An 18,617-nucleotide genomic window follows, 5' to 3' on the forward strand; every position below is an offset into this window, starting at 1 on the left:
CAGGAGAATAAAAAAAAACTCACAAGAACTCATCATTTCCAACATTACCTTTTCCCTAAAAATCTTTATTAGAGAGAAAGAAGAGAGACAATTTTTGTTACAGTACTTGAAAGCCAGTTTCATGACTCTTTCTCAGATTGACAGTAATACTGATTCCACCCAAACAACTCAGCCTGAAACAGACAACTCATAATGTTAAAGTTCAGGACAGTTACAGTTGACTGAAAAAGGGACTCAGAATGGAAATTGTTGTACAACTGCTAGATTATGACTTGCTGCCAGATCTGGAGATAAAACTAAAAGCAGCCATTTCTTCTGATTGATTTGGTTCTCTCTTATCCTTCTGTGGAATGACAATAGTAACATCTAAATGATAGCACTGCTTGGAGCTTTTTCTTTTTTCCACAGGAATAAATGCATTGTATTCAAAGGCACAAAATCTTCGGAATTCACAGCACTCAGTGAAAGCAAAAGTGATCAAACAAGCACAAGTTTAATAAATTCTGATAGGCACATGTATTCCAACAGGGAATATGCTATGTTTTACTTGGGTAAAAGCAGAGTCCCAGCACACTTAATGCTCAACTGTTTTCTCATCAGAATCTCTTCTGTCATAACAAATAGGTCACTGTGTGGAAATCACAGCCACATTTTGAGTAGATTGAGTTAACTTTATGAATGCATCATAAAATGGGAACTTCATAACTTTCTATTGACACTGTTTTACTGTTGCAATTTACCATTCTAATGGCACTATTTAGGAAACAATGGCTGAGCTGCAATGAGATAATTAAGCAATAATGTCCATTACTTCAAAGTATACAAAGCAGTAAACAGCTGCCAAAAGTGATTAATAGCTGAGGTGAAGTTAAGACATTTAATCAATCTAATAAACCATTTATTGCAGGAATATAGCAGCTTACACTAAGTATGAGACATTTATCTTATTGATACAAACTGCAGTATTTTCCTTTCTTTAGGATGTAATATCACGAGACCTTGATTGCTCTCCCATTAAAGTCAAGGATAAAACTCCCATTGTGGGTCCAGGGTCAAGACTTCATAGAGCTGATACCAATGAAAATAAATGCTTCCTTTTAATGTAGAACAGTTCTGCTAAAAACATCCCCCTTCCTCCCCCCATTATAAAACATCCTGTGACATTGAGAGAGGGACACATTTTAGTAGCAAGGACAAATGTCAGAAGTCATGATGAAAACCTGGATCTCCTATTAGCTGGTGCTGCAATTCCCTGCTAAGTATTGTTTTGTCTGTACCTCCACCTCTGATCTGTGACAGGGAGATGAAACCCTTCCCTTGTTCCACGGGATTATTCAGGATTTAGCTCGTGTAGCACACAAAGAAACATAGATAGAAGATACTGTACACACTTCAGAGTGTTCCTAAAGTAAAAACAGAAAGGATACAACACGGATTGCTCTTGATTTTGTAACATCTATCTGATAACTGGCCCGGGAATGGGAGTGGTGGGGGTGGAAGAGGCTGATCCATGCCCAGGGGAAGGGACCTGATCGGAGGTTACAGCAGTGCTGTAAGAACAGCTGCACTTCCTCAGCTCCCATCCTGCTTCCCACTGCCCTGAAAGAGTGTGGACTTGCTACAGCTCCTCCTGTGCTGTCACTATCCTGCTTTTTGCTCTCCACCTTAGGCTGGAGGGGTGAGGGAGCAGCAAAGGGACAAGACAGGGAGAGCCAGCCCCTCCTGGCACATCCTCTCACCCTACCTCCCCCTTATATATCACCACAAACAGCAGCTCCCCCTCCAAACTAAAGCAAGTACCAAATTCCTGATGAAGATGAGCACACAGTGAGCTGTTGGGCTGGAGTTGTACCACACGAGGTGCAGAAAGAATCTTACCAGCTTTAAAATCATACAGAGCACATTGGCTCGAGGTGAGCATGGTATTTGTCAAGCCTTGCAAAACGTGCTTTTCATCAGACAAGATGTTTGTCTCCTCATCCTTGCATAAAAAAGAGGCATTGGAACGCATGTTCTCCCACCACACACTACAATTTCCCTTTCCTTACAAAGAAGTGGAAGGTGTTCTTAGTGCTGGCTGACTCCTGAACTTGCTCTGAAGCAATTCTTTTGTCTTTACGGTAGCAGGAAGCTTCTTTGGTTTTACCCAAATATAAATATTGATACAGAAACTCATACCACGTAATAACAGAGGTACGAATTTATTGTTTCAGCAAAAAGCTCCTATGCAAATTAACCCTCAGATAATTAAAAATGCCTGCAGTGCCTGGGCGGGTAAAAGATCAAGCAGGGTTACAACACAACCAGCGCTGTGATAAAGCTGCATAATAGCTCAGGAGCAGCAGGGCTAATTCCACCACCAACATGTACCAACTCCTGTTCCTCTGCACCCCATCCAGCCTGCAAGGGACTGTTTGCAACTGCAAGACTCTTGTCTGGAGCAGCCAAAGTCAAGGAGCAGGTTGAAACTTGCACAGTTGGATGCAATGCAAGCAGTGGCATCGTGTTCACTCCCCGTGCAAGTGTTTGTCATAAGAGTAGGACAGGAAAACCTAAAATACGAGTCCCAGAAACCTGCAATACAGGTATCTCTGCCTGCACTGCTCTGTAGGGAGTGTTAGTTTTGGAGACAGACAGCACAGGTAGATTTGGAATGACTCTTCTTACATTGAAAAAAATGCAGTGATTTGAAGGCTCACAGCTAAATGTTTAAATCTGTTGACTGCAGAATGAAACAAAGCCCCCAAGCTGTTAAGTCATTTTCTCCAGAAAATGGCACTGCTGCAGAGATTCCAGTGAGGAAGAGCTGCAACAAAAACAGCTGCTTAAACTGCTGGAATTAAACACAAAAATTTCTGCAAACCCAACTTAGCAGCTGAAAGGAATCACAGAATACCAGAATGGCTGGGGTTGGAAGGAACCTTAAAGTTTCCAATCCACTGCCATGGGCAGGGACACTTTCCACTATCCCAGGTTACTCCAAGCCCCATTCAACCTGGCCTTGGGCACTTCCAGGGATGGGGAGTCAATGACATGGTTTTGTTACTGTTAAGTAAAACTGTTCATAGATAAATTTATAAATATTTTGTTAATGTAAATGGTCAGTAGTTCCCTCTTTTAGTGCAAAAAGTAGACAGTTGTAAATAATATTACTGAAATTCATGTTGTCTGGGTCTATGCTGGCTACAGAAGGCTTTTCCCCATTTATTTAATTAATTATAAAATTATACCTATCTTTAGTGTAGCAAGGTTACTTACAATAGAGGCTTGAGTTTACATTAGTTGGGTTTTTTTTCCCCTAAGAGGCAAAAGAGGCTACAATTCCTTATTTATGTTAAATACACCATGTTTTTTTAAAGGTTTTAGACTCTGGCAGCCCCAAAGAGGAGCCATTATTTGGGGTGGGTTTTCCCACCATTTGGCACAAGGCATAGATGTAAGGACAGGTACTGAGGAGGGTGGGAGCAGGACAGGTGCACCACAGTTTATATCCTCATGCACCAGCAAACAGCAGCGCTGGGAATTCCTGGAGAGCCAGACATGCCTTTTAGGAAAAAGACAGAAGGTATTTGCTGTGAGAGAAGCAGCCAAGCCTGCCATCAGTACCTCTGTTGTACAAGGGGGGTCCAGCAGATCCCACAAGGAAAATTAACAGACTGGGGCATCTCTCTCATGAGGAAAAGCAGAGGGAGCTGGGGCTGGTGAGCCTTGAGAGGATGCACTGAGAGGAGAAGCTCAGCAATGCCCGTCAGCATCTGCAGGGAGAGCTCAGAGCAGGGAGCAGGCTCTGCTCTGGGGGATCCAGCAATGGCACCAGAGGAACTGACCCCAGCAATTTCCCCTGGACATGAGGCAGAACTTCTCGTGCAGTGATGAGCCCTGAAGTGATTGTCCAGAGAGGCTGTGGAGTTTCCCTGCCTGGGGATATTCCAGAACCACCTGCACACAATCCTGTGCTGCGGTCACTTCCAAACAGAGTGATTCTGTGATTGGAGCTGCACACTCACTTCTGAAAAAGACACCTGTAAAAATACTCTGTCTCCTAGTCTGACAGAAGTCCTGTTCATGAACCCATTAGCATTCAGGTCCAGAGGAGAGAACAGAGCTGGGGAAGGGTCTGGAGCCCCAGGAGAGGCTGGTGGAGTTGGAAAAAGGGGCTCAGCCTGGAGAAAAGGGGGATCGGGGGGACCCTGTGGCTCTGCACAGCTCCCCGACAGGAGACAGGGACAGATGGGGAGTTTGGGCTCCGCTCCACGGAATGAGGGACAGGACGAGAGGAAACGATCTTAAGTTGTGACAGGGAGGTTTAGGGAGGACATCGGGAAGAACTCCTTCACAGCAAAGTTGATTAGACCCTGGAGATCAGAAATAGGACGGCCCAGTGAGGTGGTGGAATCACCGTCCCTCGAGGGGACCCGCACCTTTTTTAAGTAAAGCCCGCACGGAGCACTCAGTGGCGGTGACCCACAGCTCGAACTCGCCGATCCCACAGCTCTTTTCCCACCTAAACAATCCCAGCTCCGTGATTTATTTTTTCCCGCGCAGCCCCAGGCGGGAAATGGCGGCCGGTCCCTCCCCGTGCCCTCACTGCTCCGTGGCCCCGCCCTCCGCGCTAAGCCCCGCCTACTATCCGCTTTGACCACGCCCCCGCTGTGCCGTGCTGTGCTGTGCGCTCCGCCCCGGCCACGCCCCGCTCTGGCCACGCCCCGCTGTGCTGTGCGCGCTGCCCCGCCCCGCCCCGCCCCGCCCCGCCCCGTTGTTTACCGCGCTCCGCCGGGCGCTGCCGCTCCCGCCCCTCGCTCCGGACCCGGCGCGGGGCGGGCCGGGCGCGCTCACGGGCTCGGGGCGCGGCGGCGGCGGCGGAGGCAGCGGCGGCGGGCGGGTTGTGGCGCAGCGCGGGAGCGGCTCGGCCCCTTTCCCCTCCCTTCCTCCCCTCGCGCCGCGCTTCCCTCCGCGACCCGCGAACGGGGGGAGGAGGAGGAGGAGGAGGTGGAGGGGGCGGCCCGGCGTCGCTCCGCCGAGCGCTGCCCGCGGGAGGAAGGGGGCGCGGGGATGAGATAAGCGCGGGGGCGGGCGGCGGGGGGGGGTATGTAGGGGCGGCTCAGGTGGATGCGGGGGGCGGCGTGAGGCCGCGGGGGGAGGCGCGGAGCGGAGCGCAGGGACGGGGGCTCTTCCCCCGCCTCGGGAGGCGGCGGGGGCTCGGGGGGAAGCGCTCGGCGGGCTTCCCGGAAGGGTGAATTGGATTAATTCCCTTTTTTTATTTTAAGGGGGGGGGTTTGCGCTCCTTCCCCCCCCCCCTTCGCCGTGCAGAATTGGCGCCGGTAGGAGGCCGCGGTGCCATCGCTTTTGAGGTCCTTCCCACCCCCTTCCCCTCGGTTTCGCTCCCGGAGGTGTTGCTTGTTGAGGTTTTGGTTGTTTTTGTTCTTTTTTCAATAGTTTTTATTTTTTGTTTCAAATACAAGCCTGAGTCTTGATTTTTTTTTAAAAAAAAACAACAAACAACAAACAAACCCGCTGCCCCCACCCCCTCCCGCACACAAGCCTGCCTCTGAGAGGGAAATAGCCAGGTGGAATCTCACTCTGTTTCCATGGACAACCCGTCCATTATCACCCAGGTGACTAACCCCAAAGAGGAGGAGATCCTGTCCTGCACTCAGGATAAAGGTGAGCTGCTTGCTATCTTTCTCCATGATTTTTTTTTTTTCCCCCCCTTCTGTGTTTAAAAATGCACGTAGTAACAACTCGCATTCTTCAGTGACCGTATAATCCTCTCTAGGCTGCTGCGAATAGAGGAGGGCTTGTTAGGTTTGGGCTGGTTTTTTGTTTTGTTTTTGGTTTTTTTTGGTTTGGTTTGTTGGGGTTTTTTTTTGTTGTTGTTGGGTGAAGGGTCTTTGAAACTGCTTGTTGGATACAGCTGAGAACTTGTTCAAAGTGTTTAAATACCGAATTGTATCAGTCGTTAAAAAAAATACTCTTGTTCCCCGAGGTTTGGGAAGGTAACTTTATAAGGTGGTCACTGTGCAGTTAGTGCCCTGCTCCAGGGAAGGGATACCTGTGCTGGGTGTGTTGGAAGGTTTTGAAATATCTGCTGCACAGATTTCAAATTCTTTTCTCCTCTCTCTTTTTTTTTTTTTTTTTTTTTTTTTTTTAATTCAGATTTCTTTCCTATATTCCTCCCTACCTCTCCATTTCAGAATCTGTGCAGCTTTCAGGTTTGTTGGAGGTCACTTGTGCTTCTCAGAAACAGACAGGCTGCTTGTAAAAGCAGCCTCTGTTTAACTCCTTAGATAAATAGTTGTTGCTTGCGTAAGGCATCGCACTTGGATTGGGTTTTACTCCCAAATGAGATGCATCCAGCCTGGCCAAAGGAGCTGCTTCCCTCAAAAGTCTGGATGTTGATGAGAGCCCTTAACCTTGTTTGCTTTCAGAAGCTTGGAGCAGTCTTGGGGCTGTAAGTGATTGTGTCCTTGTGTCTGGTGGGTTGAGCAGGAGGGTTCAAGTTCTGGGGGTTTTTTCACAGCTTTGGGAAGTTTTTTGGATGTCACTTTTGTGCTTTGTTACAGGCAGTGTTGGTAAATAGGGGAGAAAGGGCAGAAATTAGAAATGAAGAGTTATGTCCATGTTCTGTGGTAGGTATGGTGAGATCTCTGAGCAGTTGTCTGAAATGGTAGATGGATAGATCTCCCCCTGAAATGGATGGATTTAGTTCCCCAAAAGCTTTCATTTTGGTGTGGCTCATCTTGGAAATAGTGAGGGCTCCTATGTTGTTGGAGAAGTTGCTCCCAGTTACTTTTGACTGTAAGGCCATATGTGAAATCTGTCTTCTTATTTCACTAGTGCTGACAGCAGAAGTACAGAGGTAGATTTAAAAAAAAAAGCCATCTAGTTTGGAGGTGTTTGAACAAAAAATTATTTATTTCGGCATAGAAGTGTTTATCTAACTCTTTAATTCCTTTTGCTTGTGAGGTGGTACTTCCACCACGAGGCCTGGTTTGGCTCCAGAGATTTCTGATGCTTTCCTCTGTTTTGGCAATGTGGAACGTGGGGTATCTACTCTAAATAAGATGCTGTGCTCTGCCTACCACATCTCCTAAGACCTGGTTTGGGGTGGACATATGTGATCCTGTGCTCAGATGTTGTGGTTTTAATGACCTGTATTATTGCATGCAATGGAAGGGTTTTGTCAATATGTGAAGCAGCTGCTTGAAATTTTAATGTAAAAAAAGCCAGTTGAGACAAGCAGGGGAAGATTTGACAGCTCGGAATAAGAGTGGGCATCCACATCAAACAAGTGGCTTCGGAGTCCTCGGCAGAGCGAGTGAAAATATGCATCTAACTTGCATAACTCTGCAGTAACTTGCATAATGTGCATTGTGTTCTTGCTATTGGTTTGTCTTTGGCAGAAAATCGTGATGGTCTTCCTTGCAGAGAAGGAGCTTTTCAGGCTTCGTGCTAGCTGGGCTGGGCTGGGGGAGAGGGGAAGGAGGGGAGCTGGAGATGAGGAGACTCCAGCGTCATCTTCAAGCAGGAGGTGAATTCTCCTTTTTTTTTCCCCCAGCTTTTTGGGTGTGCTTTTTAAAATGTGGTCACATTGCCTGCGTTGGGTTGAGGATGAGCTCTGTGGTGAGACTTTCAGATCACTCCAGAGCAACTTTGGCAGCAGGAGAAGCGCGGGTCTGTGCGTGCTGGGCTCTGGCAGGAGAGCGCTGCTTGCTCCAACCTCTTCCACCACAGGTTTTCCCTGTGCTCGAGGTATGGAGGAACTTGTGGGATCCCCTTGCTCTACCTGCTTCCCTGGTGTGGCTGCACGTGGAGCCAGCCCATTTTCTGTCAGATTTCTGAGTGCTTTTAGCAGAGCCTTTAGGTCCGGTGAGCTGAGAGAGAAATGGAATCCAGAAAAGGCTCCTAGCAGGGAGGCTGCTGCTAAGTGAGTCTTTGCTGCTAATTCAGGTTGAGCTCAGTGTACTGGTACAAAATGGCTCACAAGTATGTTAAGACATAATGAATTAACCCTCTGTTTCGTGAAATCCAGAATCAGCTGAGCCTGAATTCTGGAATTTTGTGATACGGTGAAATACAGCAGCACTGTGCTGTGAGAGCCAAGGCTGTCCAGTTTAATGAAAAGCTGTTTTTTTCCTCTGAGTTTAGCATTTGGCTGCAGAAGTAAATTCCAGGGTACTAAGTGGCATGTGGTGGCTTTGGGAATCGGGGTTTTCTTAGGGTTGTTGAGACCTTGTGTTGGTGTTTCTTGTGGGGAAAAAAAAGAATTTATTCTCTGGTTGTTAAGCTGGAGAGAAGCAGTTCCAGAGTAACTGAGCAGCTGCTAAATAATGCATGTGTATACCTTCAAGGTTTTGATTTTTTCCCAAGATTTTTTAAAAGCTTTTAATCAGACATGAGACCAGCATTTAGCTTGATTTATTTTTTTAAAATGTATTTATGTTTTAAAAGGAATTCCGTGTGCAATAGAGGTTTTTGCCAGTTTTCTCCTGTGCAAGGGAGCGAGGTTGGCAAGAAACAGAGCTGGTTCTCTGGTCCTGGGGCAGTTATGTTTTTAGGTAAATACAGTGTTTTACAAATTAAAATGCTCAAGCATTTTCTTGCTAGTCCAGGTGTATTAAAAAACAGTTTTTGAGATAAGTGAAGCTGTAGCAACTTGTTAAGGAGGAGCTTGTAAGCACTAAGAGGGATTTGTTAATGTTTATTTTTTAAGAAGGAACAGAAAATTTTGAAGGTGGAAAAAACCAGGTCTTGGTATGTGAACCATTCCCTAATATGTTGCCACATGGTGGTGCACTGGATTTAGTTGTCTGTCAGAATGAAAGCTGAGCATGAAAGGTTTGCTACAATCATATTTTATTATTATTATTATTGTAATGTTCTCAAATGCCTGTGGCTGTTGGTGCTGCTGGAGGATTTTGGTCCCTATCTGTGTTGTTAAATTAGTTCTGGGAAATAAAAACTTATTTTCTTCCAACTGGAAGTGATACATAGGTGCCTGGAAATACTTTGAATGCTAAATTAATGAAAAATTCAATTCCCTGTTAGTTTTTTTAAGTAACAGAAGTAGCAGCTCTTTGCAGAAATGTTTCATGTTGTGGTCATCTGGCACATCTGGAAATTGGGAACCTTAACAAACTTGAAGCTAAAATGGAGACCCAAGTATGTGAAAAGAGGATTGTTTTATCAGGGGTAAATCTGAGCAGCTAAGAAAAATTTAAATAAAAAGTATGAAGAAAAACTGAAAGTCAGGGTCTCTGTAAATCAGTACAGATAAAAATCAACCAATATTATTTATTTTAATTCATATTACTCATAGATCTCTAATATAAAATGTGTATGGCTAAATGTATAGAAAACTGAGCAGTGCTGCCAGAGCTGCTCTGCGTGTCACATTGAGTGTAGTCACAGATGGGCAACAGGCATTCAGTCCAAAGAAATGAATTTCCCTCTTTTTACCTGCCTGCATTGATTTGATCCTCATAAATGATGCAAATTCTTGGCTGTTTCCAAGTTAAATAGCAGTGAAAAGCAGTCCAGTCCTTCAGGTACCTCCTTCAGGCTGTGGTGTTTTGTTTTCTGTCTTTGGATACATCTTTCCTGACTTGTATAAAATTTGCCTGTCAGCTGAGTGTCTGTTTTCAGTTATTGAGAGTAACAGAATGTTTTAGTGTCCCTACAGATGTGAATTCTCTTCTGCAGTAAATTGCATGAAAAAGGTTCACAGTGGCTGAACCATTAGAGTTTTTTTTTAAATCACAGGGTGAGTCCCTGTGAGGATGTTTTCACAAACTTTTTTGCCTTCTTTTCTTTCAAATAGAGTTGGAAAAAACAGCAATGAGAGCAATACTCATTATAATTTTAAATAAACAGTTCTGAAGATATCAAGTTAAAAGCCAGAATAAGTGTCTTTAATTGTGTCTTCAGTAAAAAAAAATGTTTTGAATATAGCTGAAAATACTTCGAATGTACTTTTTTTGCCATTACATCACCAGGATTCAGAATACTCAAACACTTGAACATATGTTAATGATCCTGAGACATTGTCTCAACAGATTTTTATAATATTGACTTCAGAATTTTAACACTGAAGTCGCATTTGAAGGGGAGAGGAAAAAAAAAAAAAGAAGTGGAAACCACTCCAGCAGTCCACTGGAATGTGAATTGCTCACAGAGGGTAAAATTTTAAATCATTAACTAATGACATAGTTGCTATATGAAACCAGAGTAGCCATACAGTAGGTTTTATGTTCCAGGGAGACTGTAGTAACCTGTAGTAACCCAAGATTTGATTTAGGGTCACAGTTAGCAGGCAGTGCACTGGCAGATGGGGATGATAATTTGCCTGAATATCATATATTCAGTCAGTCTGTAACCTGCAGTGTGATCATTTCTTCACAGTGCTTGTTGTCACCTCAAATTCATGCTGGTTTCAATGTGGTGATTTAACTAAAGTGTTCAGAAGTTTAACATGCCTTTAAAAAAAAAAAAAAAAAAAAAAAAGAAAAGGAAACTCAATGAAGTTGACCTACATTTTGTTAATTCAGTGTTCAGAAATGCAAATAGCATTTCCTGACATAATCAGTAAAATGCAGCGTGATCGATGCCACGCTTCAGCTTTTGGAGTTTAAGCAGAACATTCCAAATAAGCCTCTGGATAACAGGTCCATTTTTGTTTCTTTAAAGGGATAAAAACTGAAATGCTGAGAAAGGGCCAAGAGAAATGGAACTCCCTGACTTGGTCACTGTTGTGAAGGAGGTTGCTGTTCCCCTCATAGATAGGTTTGGCTGGGGGAACACTTAATTTATCAGTTTGACTGCTGTGTAAAAGTTACTGTTCCAATGTGAAAATGGTTGCAAATTAGATCTGTCCCACAATTTTTATATATATGTCAAATCTTAGTTATTCCCTCTATAAGCAAGTGCACTTTTGTTACCTACTGAATTTTGAGTTGTTGGCAATGATCACCATGGTTTGGACTCAGTATTACATTTTCAATTAAAAATCCAATTTCAGGCAATCCTGGATATGAAAATTGTATCAAACTTCAGGGTTGAATTTGTCCATTACTCATGCCCAGCCAACAGAGATTCAGACAATTATATTTAAAGTCTTTTTGTCCACCAGAGCTAACCTATTCTTCAAAAAAAAAAAAAAAAATAGAATGGGGAAAGCAAAGACAGGTCTAATTATCTACATTCTTCTGTAGGTTTTGCTCACTGTGTGAATCTGTAAGGGAAAATGTGGCTGATCCCTCTTTCTCCTCCCTGCCTGGGGGATACATCTTGCTGGGAGAGCAGTGAGGAATGTGGATGCATGTAGGGCTAGGAAGGAGCTGAGTGTGAAATCCAGATTTTTGGGGCTGTGGAGCCCAGGCAGAGGCTGCTGGTGGGAGACAGGGAATAGTTTTGGTGTTTGGGATGGGCTCCCAACCTGCCCTGGCCACACCTGGGGCTGGGGATGAAGGCTGAGGGTCTCTGCCCACCCATTTGGGTGGTTTTGTGTGTTCCCTTGTCCCAGCTCAGAATTATTTCTAGAAAGGGATGGAATCCTCCAAGCTGGAACAAGAAAAGGGCTGATAAAACCATGTTTAACATGCCAAGCCTGTTCAGATGTTTATAAAGGAGCACATCTGGATTGCTGGTGAGGATTGTAAACCACCCCCTGCTCTCAGCAGTGGAAACCTGGCTGGGAAAAAAACATTCAGCAGCATCTCCTGAGTCTCCATGAGTCAGTTCTAGTGGATGTTCCTGCTCTAAACTGCATTTCCAGCTCAAACAGGGTGACATCTCACTGGGTTTAAATTTTTGCTGAACTCCCAGAGCTGCAGGCACAGAGGGGAAAAAAACCCTTTTGTGCTTTAATATCATCACAGACACTTCCAAGAGTTACATGCTGGAAATGTTAATTTTCTATAAATTCTGCTTTTGCTGGAGTTTGTGGGGAGCTTGCTTTATTTTTACTTGGAGAGGTTGAGGCATAAAATGGACATGGATGGGATGGATATGGAAAGCATAAGTAGCATCTAAATAGAGCTGAGTAAAAATGTGTTCCACATGATCTGCTGTGGTGTAATTTTGGCCTTTTTTTTTTTGTATTTCTGGAATGTTTACTGTAAGACAAGAAAAAAAAATAAAAATCCAAGAGTCTTATACAGTCCAGTCCTTTCAGTGCCAGCTGCTACTGTGGAACACAGTAAAAATATCAACTTTAACCAAATGAGCAGAGAAAGTCCTGCTCTAAAGCTTGTAGGCTTTATTCAGCTGTTATCAAAATGATCACTTGTAAAGTGCCACTTCTTGTTTTCTTTGTACAAGATAATAAAGTGTGATTTGTCAAAAAAAGAACCCAATTATTAGAAGTGATTGGCTGCACTAGAAACAAGAATTCTATTATCTAGAAAATTTATGGCGAGTTAAAGCTGAATAAATATATGATAAACTTGGATTCTGAGGGTGTCAGGGGGTTTGAAATGGGATTTTTTTCTTTATTTGTTTTTTCAAGAAGCTGTTAGTCTCTTCTGAATGTTTATTAATATATTTAAAGCCTGGCAGATGGGTAAATAAGACTCTTCAGGACCTGTTTTGTACAGAGGAGCAGCCCCAAATAATGCATCCATTATTTGTTGCTTCTAATCTGTCAAAATCTAATGAGTATGTAACTTCTAAATGTTTCTAAAATATCAGGACAGGTTTGTAGGAGGCAAATACTTCATGAATCTCAGCCTGCAGTTACAGTTTGCATGTTGGTGACATTGTTTAAAGTCAGATCCTCTCTGCTGAGTGGCTGCCCAGTTGTTTGCTGCCACTGTTGCAAACCTTATTTTCCTGGTAGCAAGTGAAATATTGATTTTTATTCCCTGCCATGCTCTCCCCCACCCCCTCAGCTCTCTGCTTCCTGACTTGTCCTCCAGGATTCCCAGTGGAATTGGCAGTAAAATGAATCTTGCTGTTTCCTGGCCTGCTGTAATCAGCAGTAAAATTTGAGACTTTCTTGTTTATTTGATGATTTGCAAAGCTTGGCTGTTCCCCTGATGTGTGGGACTCCTCCCCTGGCCTCCAGGAGCCAGAGGCAGGGATGTGTTTCCAGCTCTTGAGTTCCTGCCTTTGGGAACACTTTGGGCTTGATAACTCATTTTCCATCCTCATAATCACCATAAAAAAAAATTCTGCCACAAAGGTGCTGTTACAGTGGACACGTGTAGAAGAATCCAGGTGTGTTTTTTTGAAGCCATGGTAGTAATAATTTTTTTTAAAAGATACAAATTTTATACAAAGTCATTCTGGGCATGCATTTAACAATTGGCAGACAGTGCTGCTTTATTTCTGTCCACAAAAGCTGTCTTGTATTTTCATGCCTGAATATTTACATACTTGCATTCGTTCCCCTTGAGTGCACATACATGTGGTTACCAGGGATCTGATTACAGGAAAGCTTTCACAGGATGCCTTGGGTTGGAAAGGACCTTAAATCCCATCCATTTCCACCCCTGCCATGGGCAGGGACACTTTCCACTATCCCAGATTGTTCCAAGCCCCATCCAGCCTGGCCTTGGACATTTCCAGGGATCCAGGGGCAGCCACAGCTTCCTCAGGTTCCCACTCTCATAGTGAACAATTTTTTCCCAATATCCCATCCAACCCTGCCCTCTGTCAGTTTTAAGCCATTCCCTGTGTCTTGTCCTTCCATCCCTTGTCCCCAGTCCCTCTCCAGCTTTCCTGGAGCCCTTTTAGGCACTGGAAGGGGCTCTAAGGTGTTCTAGAGCCTTCTCATCTCCAGGCTAACACCCCCAACCTTTTGTTTGTCTCCATGCCAGAGTTTCTCCAGCTCTCAGAGCTTTTTCAGCCTCCTGGTGTTTCTGCAGCAGGTCCTCCTTGGTAAAGCTCAGAATGGTGGGTGTAGATTTTGAAGTTGGTTTGCAGTGTTAACTTGGCCAGTTTTTTCCTAATGATAGTCAGATAGAGGAGAGGTCAGTAGTGACACATTCCAAGAAAATATTTAATCATTTATATACCTGCTTCAGCCAAGCACAAAGAAAGGTCTAACATTTACCACCTGGAGAGAAAGGTACAATTATAGAGTATCTCATTACACGTTCACAAAACCCTTAAAATTTTTTAAAGATGGGCTTATGGGACTTATTTTAATTAACCTTGGTTAAAGATACACATTAACAATTTGATGAATGCAGTGTAAAGTGAAGCATTTCTGGGAAGACACTTCCAATACGTATTTCACAGGGATTTTTGGAATTAATCTTTGACCTTTTGGGTTTTTTTAAAATTCTCTCCCTTGCCTTGTTTTGCTTTCTTGCCTTTTTATCTTCTCATCAGAAGACCTGGAGTGCAAAATCTGCCTCTTTGTGCTCTGATCAAGGGGCTGATGTGTTTGGTGGCTGTTTCCAGGGATAATTCTGGTGTGGCAGTGCTGGGTTAATGGTTGGACCACATCTCAGAGCTTTGTGATTCTGTGAGAAGCTGTAGTGGGTGTTTGGGGCTGAGGTGGTGCAGTGAGGAGGAACCCTGGACAATACTGTAGGGTCAGATTGTCTCCTGGGAAGTTGGCCAGGGTGGTGTAGGAGCTGTCTTCAAAAGAGAAAATGTTGTATGTGTTGAAATTTAGGAAGATAAAGGTTTTTTTATCACCTCCAGTGGATGTTGTGCTGTATTTAAAGGGAGGAGAGGCATGAAAAATAACCAGAATAATAGAAGAAGCACTCCAGGGCTCTTCTCAGAATGAAAAGCAGAATGTCCCATTTGGGTTAAAGGAAATGCTTGCTCCTGCATAGTGCCCTTGAAGAAATGGTTTCCAAAATTATTTATCCTAAACAGGATTAACTGGCAGCAATTTGCATTTGTTACAACTGATGCACCCTTGTGTAGGTACTGAAAGCCAGTATTACAAAATTACTGATTGTGTTTCAGCATGTGAATTGTGTGTCATCAGGCATACAATGGTTTGGATTGTAAGGAGCATTAAAGATCAGCCAGCTCCAGCTCCCTGCCATGGGCAGGGACACCTTCCACTAGACCAGGTTGCTCCAACCTCCATCCAACCTGGCCTTGAACATGTCCAGGACAAGGCAGTAGAGGAAGGAAGGGTAAAATTTCCTTACAGTGACCAACTGAACACATCAGGTGTTTGTGCTTGTATTTACCCTGAACTCACTGACAGCTCTGTGCTGGGTTATGGGTGCTGGAAGATAATTACCTTTGCCAAGTCATTTGTTGGCCAGCTGCCAGTTCTCATTCCTTTTTATGATGTGAAGCTGATTTTGTTGAGAATCCACAAGTTGAAAACGTTTTTGAGAGTTTTGGAAGTGGAGAAGGTGGGAAGGTTATGTTAGTTGGGGAATTAAGGGAAGAAAAGGAAAAGAATACTGAATGCAATCTGCAGAGCAATTCATTTGCTAATTACACATTGACATAAATTGGAAAGTCCCAGAAGGGGAGGGGGTTTACAGCATAACTGGAAAACAATTTGCATCTGTGTAGAGGTCTGTGCTTATCCACAAAGGAATGAGATTTTTAACTGGATTTGTTTAATCGGGTTTATCGTGAGTGCAGAGTTGTGGGTTTCCTTTTTCCTCACATTGCAGGATCTCCTGTCTCTGGAAAGATTCCCTCTTGTGTTGAGATTTAATATGTCAAAGGAGAATGTATGGTGAAGTTTAATGGAGATTGAAAGTGAAACTAAGAAAAACTAGGAAGTGTCCTTCTGAATTTTAGAGTGGTTTGAATGCATGAATGTTTCTGGCTGCAGATTACCATGAGAAAACTGACAGCCTAATGCAAACTCAGCCCTGAAATTCAATTGCCTTTTTGTTTTTTTCTTCCCCCCTGCCCTCTAAGAAATCTGAAACACTCCAGCAAATTCTTGCTGTCTCTTCTGGGAAGGTTGCTAATAACTAATTCTACACATTAATTACATGCTAACTAGTATTAAAGAGCATTCAATGTTAGTATTATGATAGTTTGGGGGTTTTTTTTTCCCTATAAATCTTTCATTCTTGTTGGTGCCCAACATGTTACCCTGCAGTTGCCTCCACTTTCCCTTTGGAAAGACAAAAATTTGAACAAATTTGGAAATCCAACTTGACAGTTTTGAAATAGGAGTCTGTTTGGGTCTCATGCCTGTATTTACCTGTGCTCTTGCTGCTGCACATCATTATCAATTACCTGTTTAGCATCATTCTGGCAGGCAAGGGAGCTCTGAGAGCAGAATGTTTTTTAAAATGCCACTTGTGGCTGTGATGGATTCTTTTCAGTACCCTTAAATCAATCAGTTGCTTATCTTAAACATAAGAGCTAAATACTGTTACTATCTCATGATACAAAACTGTAATAATATTAAAAGGAGAAAAATGAGCTCTCAGACCCAGGAAAGAACCTCAGCAGATTCCTGAGGTGTCCCTGGGTTCCTCAGTCAGGTGCCATTTCCACCTGGGGTGCAGAGTAGCATTTAGTAACTAAAAAGAAGAGATCAGAAGGAGGTTTTGCTTTATAATTTTTCAAGGTGTCCTTTCAGGAAAAGTCTTAAATAGATTGAAACTCTGCCATTTCATTTTGTGTGATATGCTGGATTAAGCCCTGAAGTACAAAACTTTGTTGACCTTGTGCAGTTGTGGTTCTGTTTAAATACAGTTGCCACAGTGGTGAATTTCTGATGCCCCAGATAGTTCTGGTTCTTTCCCTCTACAACCAAAATAATTTGTTTCACCAAAATCTTCTCAAATAACACTTCCAATCCTCCTAAATTGTAAATCTAAAAATACTGATTTTTTGGCTTTGCAACATCGAAAATAATTACCTGTGCTCCTAAATCCAAGAAATAAAAAACAAAAACAAACACCACCTGAGAATAAAATCAAGCACAGAAAGAATTCCCAGTAACATTAGCAGGGATTTAAGCTGTGAGCATGGAATTACTCCTGGAAATGTTGAAGGTGACCTTGTGGTGGTGGCCAGGGGGACACAGCATTACAATTTTTAGCAAGGTGACCTGGCACTCAGCCTGCCACTCTCCAGCCCCTTGAGAAAGGGACATGTGCATTTGTCTGAGTAATGTTTATACTAAAACATAGAAGTAACTCTGGTTTTATTTTGGAAATGCCTTCAATGAGCACTAAAAGACAGATAAGAGTAAAATAAGTCTGGGCTGACTCATTGCAGAATGTGCTGAGATAATCCTGAATTCCTGTTAAGGTTAATATCTGTTTGGTTTAGACTTTGTTTATCCTTGTGCTGTGGGTAGGGGGTGTTGGAATTCACTTGAAATAATTTTAGAAAGTCATGGGCAAAAATTCATTATTTTTTTCAGCAAACAATGCACATAGTAATTAACAAAAAAAAAACGACCCAAAAACAACCTTGATTTTTATTTTGTTTTTTATTGCTGATGGTGAAAGGGTGAAGTAAAATGTTTCCACTGGCCATTTAAAATACCAGGTGGAGTCAGATGGGAAAACAGAACTTTATGGTCCTGTTTTTAAACTATTTTCCAGTAATTGCCAGCCCAATACATGCTGCTCTTGAATAAAAAGAAAAAAACAAAAAATCTGCAATTTTTTTTATGAAGATGATTTCTTAAGTCCCACTGTAGGAGGTCTTTGTATGAAAGCCTTCAAATAACAAATGGCTTTATCTTCTCTTCTGCTAATAAGGTCAGTAAAGGTTTCTCTTTTGGATAATAATAACAAGTTTCAAAGGCATCAGAATCCTGAGTGGAAAACACCTTCAGAGTTATCAGGTGATTGGCAGCTGCTGCTAGGAAGTGTTTTACAGGAATAAACTGGTTTTCTTGCTTTAATTAGGACCATATGTGTGCAGCAGTTGTGGAAATGACTACCAAGTCCAGTGGTCTTTGAAAACTTTTGGTTTTGCTTTCTATTTATTCATTCAAAGCAATCAAACTTTGATTGAAGTTTGATGGTCTTGTGCTGTAACAAAATAAATACTGAATATTTTCCTCAGGTGATAAAGTAATTGTTTGGACCCAATATCCAAAAACACATTTGAAAAACCCACCAAATTTCAAGCTTGCTAAACAACTAAAACACCTGTAAATTGTTTTCTTTGCAAAGTCTGCATGGATTAGCTTCTCATAATCAGTTACATGGCACATAATAGGAAAAATATATTGATCAAGGGAAATTGATATGAATGTGTTAAATTCTTGATTTGTATTCTAGTGAAAGGGACCACCAAGTATTTGCTAGAGAAGTCACTTTTTAATTCTAGAAACAAATTAGCACCTGCCAGCTGAAGGGAGGGCTTGGATGCTGGACCTAAAGATACTTCTTGGGGTAAAAGTGACCACTAACACCTTTGCCTCTGGAAAACATCCCTCTGTTTATAGCACTTCCCAGAGGATAAATGCAGCTTTTGGAGCAGTCACAGGAAATAATTCCACTGTGCCTCCAGACCATGAGCTGCCTTTGGTCCCAGTGGCCAAATTTGCCACTTTGCTTGGCTGCTGGGGTGACCACATGTCATTTTTCCTGCCCTGTGTGGAGCCAGGAGGTGTCAGGAGATGTCCCAGGGCACTCCCTGCCCATCACTGACTCCCTTCTCTGCTGGCTGGGGTTTTGTGTTGGTTTGGGTTTTTTCTGTGTTTA

At 43.0% G+C, this 18,617-nt stretch overlaps 1 protein-coding gene and 1 long non-coding RNA gene across 5 annotated transcripts in view; one reads left to right on the forward strand and one right to left on the reverse strand.

Moving 5' to 3' along the window:
• Positions 1–390: 390 nt before the first annotated feature.
• On the reverse strand, positions 391–2,783 carry LOC306800585. Its single transcript, XR_013773862.1, has 2 exons — positions 1,879–2,783; positions 391–1,403 (listed from the first exon to the last, which is right to left on the reverse strand). It is a non-coding gene; the product is annotated as an uncharacterized lncRNA (long non-coding RNA).
• Positions 2,784–5,180: 2,397 nt separating this feature from the next.
• Positions 5,181–18,617, forward strand: part of CTDSPL (CTD small phosphatase like) — a 76,538-nt gene continuing 63,101 nt past the window's right edge. For 2 of the 4 annotated variants that reach the window (XM_079300523.1, XM_079300524.1), the window contains exon 1: positions 5,186–5,664. In XM_079300523.1, the coding sequence (XP_079156649.1) occupies positions 5,589–5,664 (76 nt within the window). In that variant the 5' untranslated portion in view covers positions 5,186–5,588. Of the gene's footprint in view, positions 5,665–18,617 lie in introns of all 4 variants that reach the window. The other 2 variants (XM_079300522.1, XM_079300521.1) reach the window with 2 other exon arrangements.

Source organism: Erithacus rubecula (genome assembly GCF_903797595.1).
Source record: "Erithacus rubecula genome assembly, chromosome: 3".
Lineage (NCBI taxonomy): Eukaryota > Metazoa > Chordata > Aves > Passeriformes > Muscicapidae > Erithacus > Erithacus rubecula.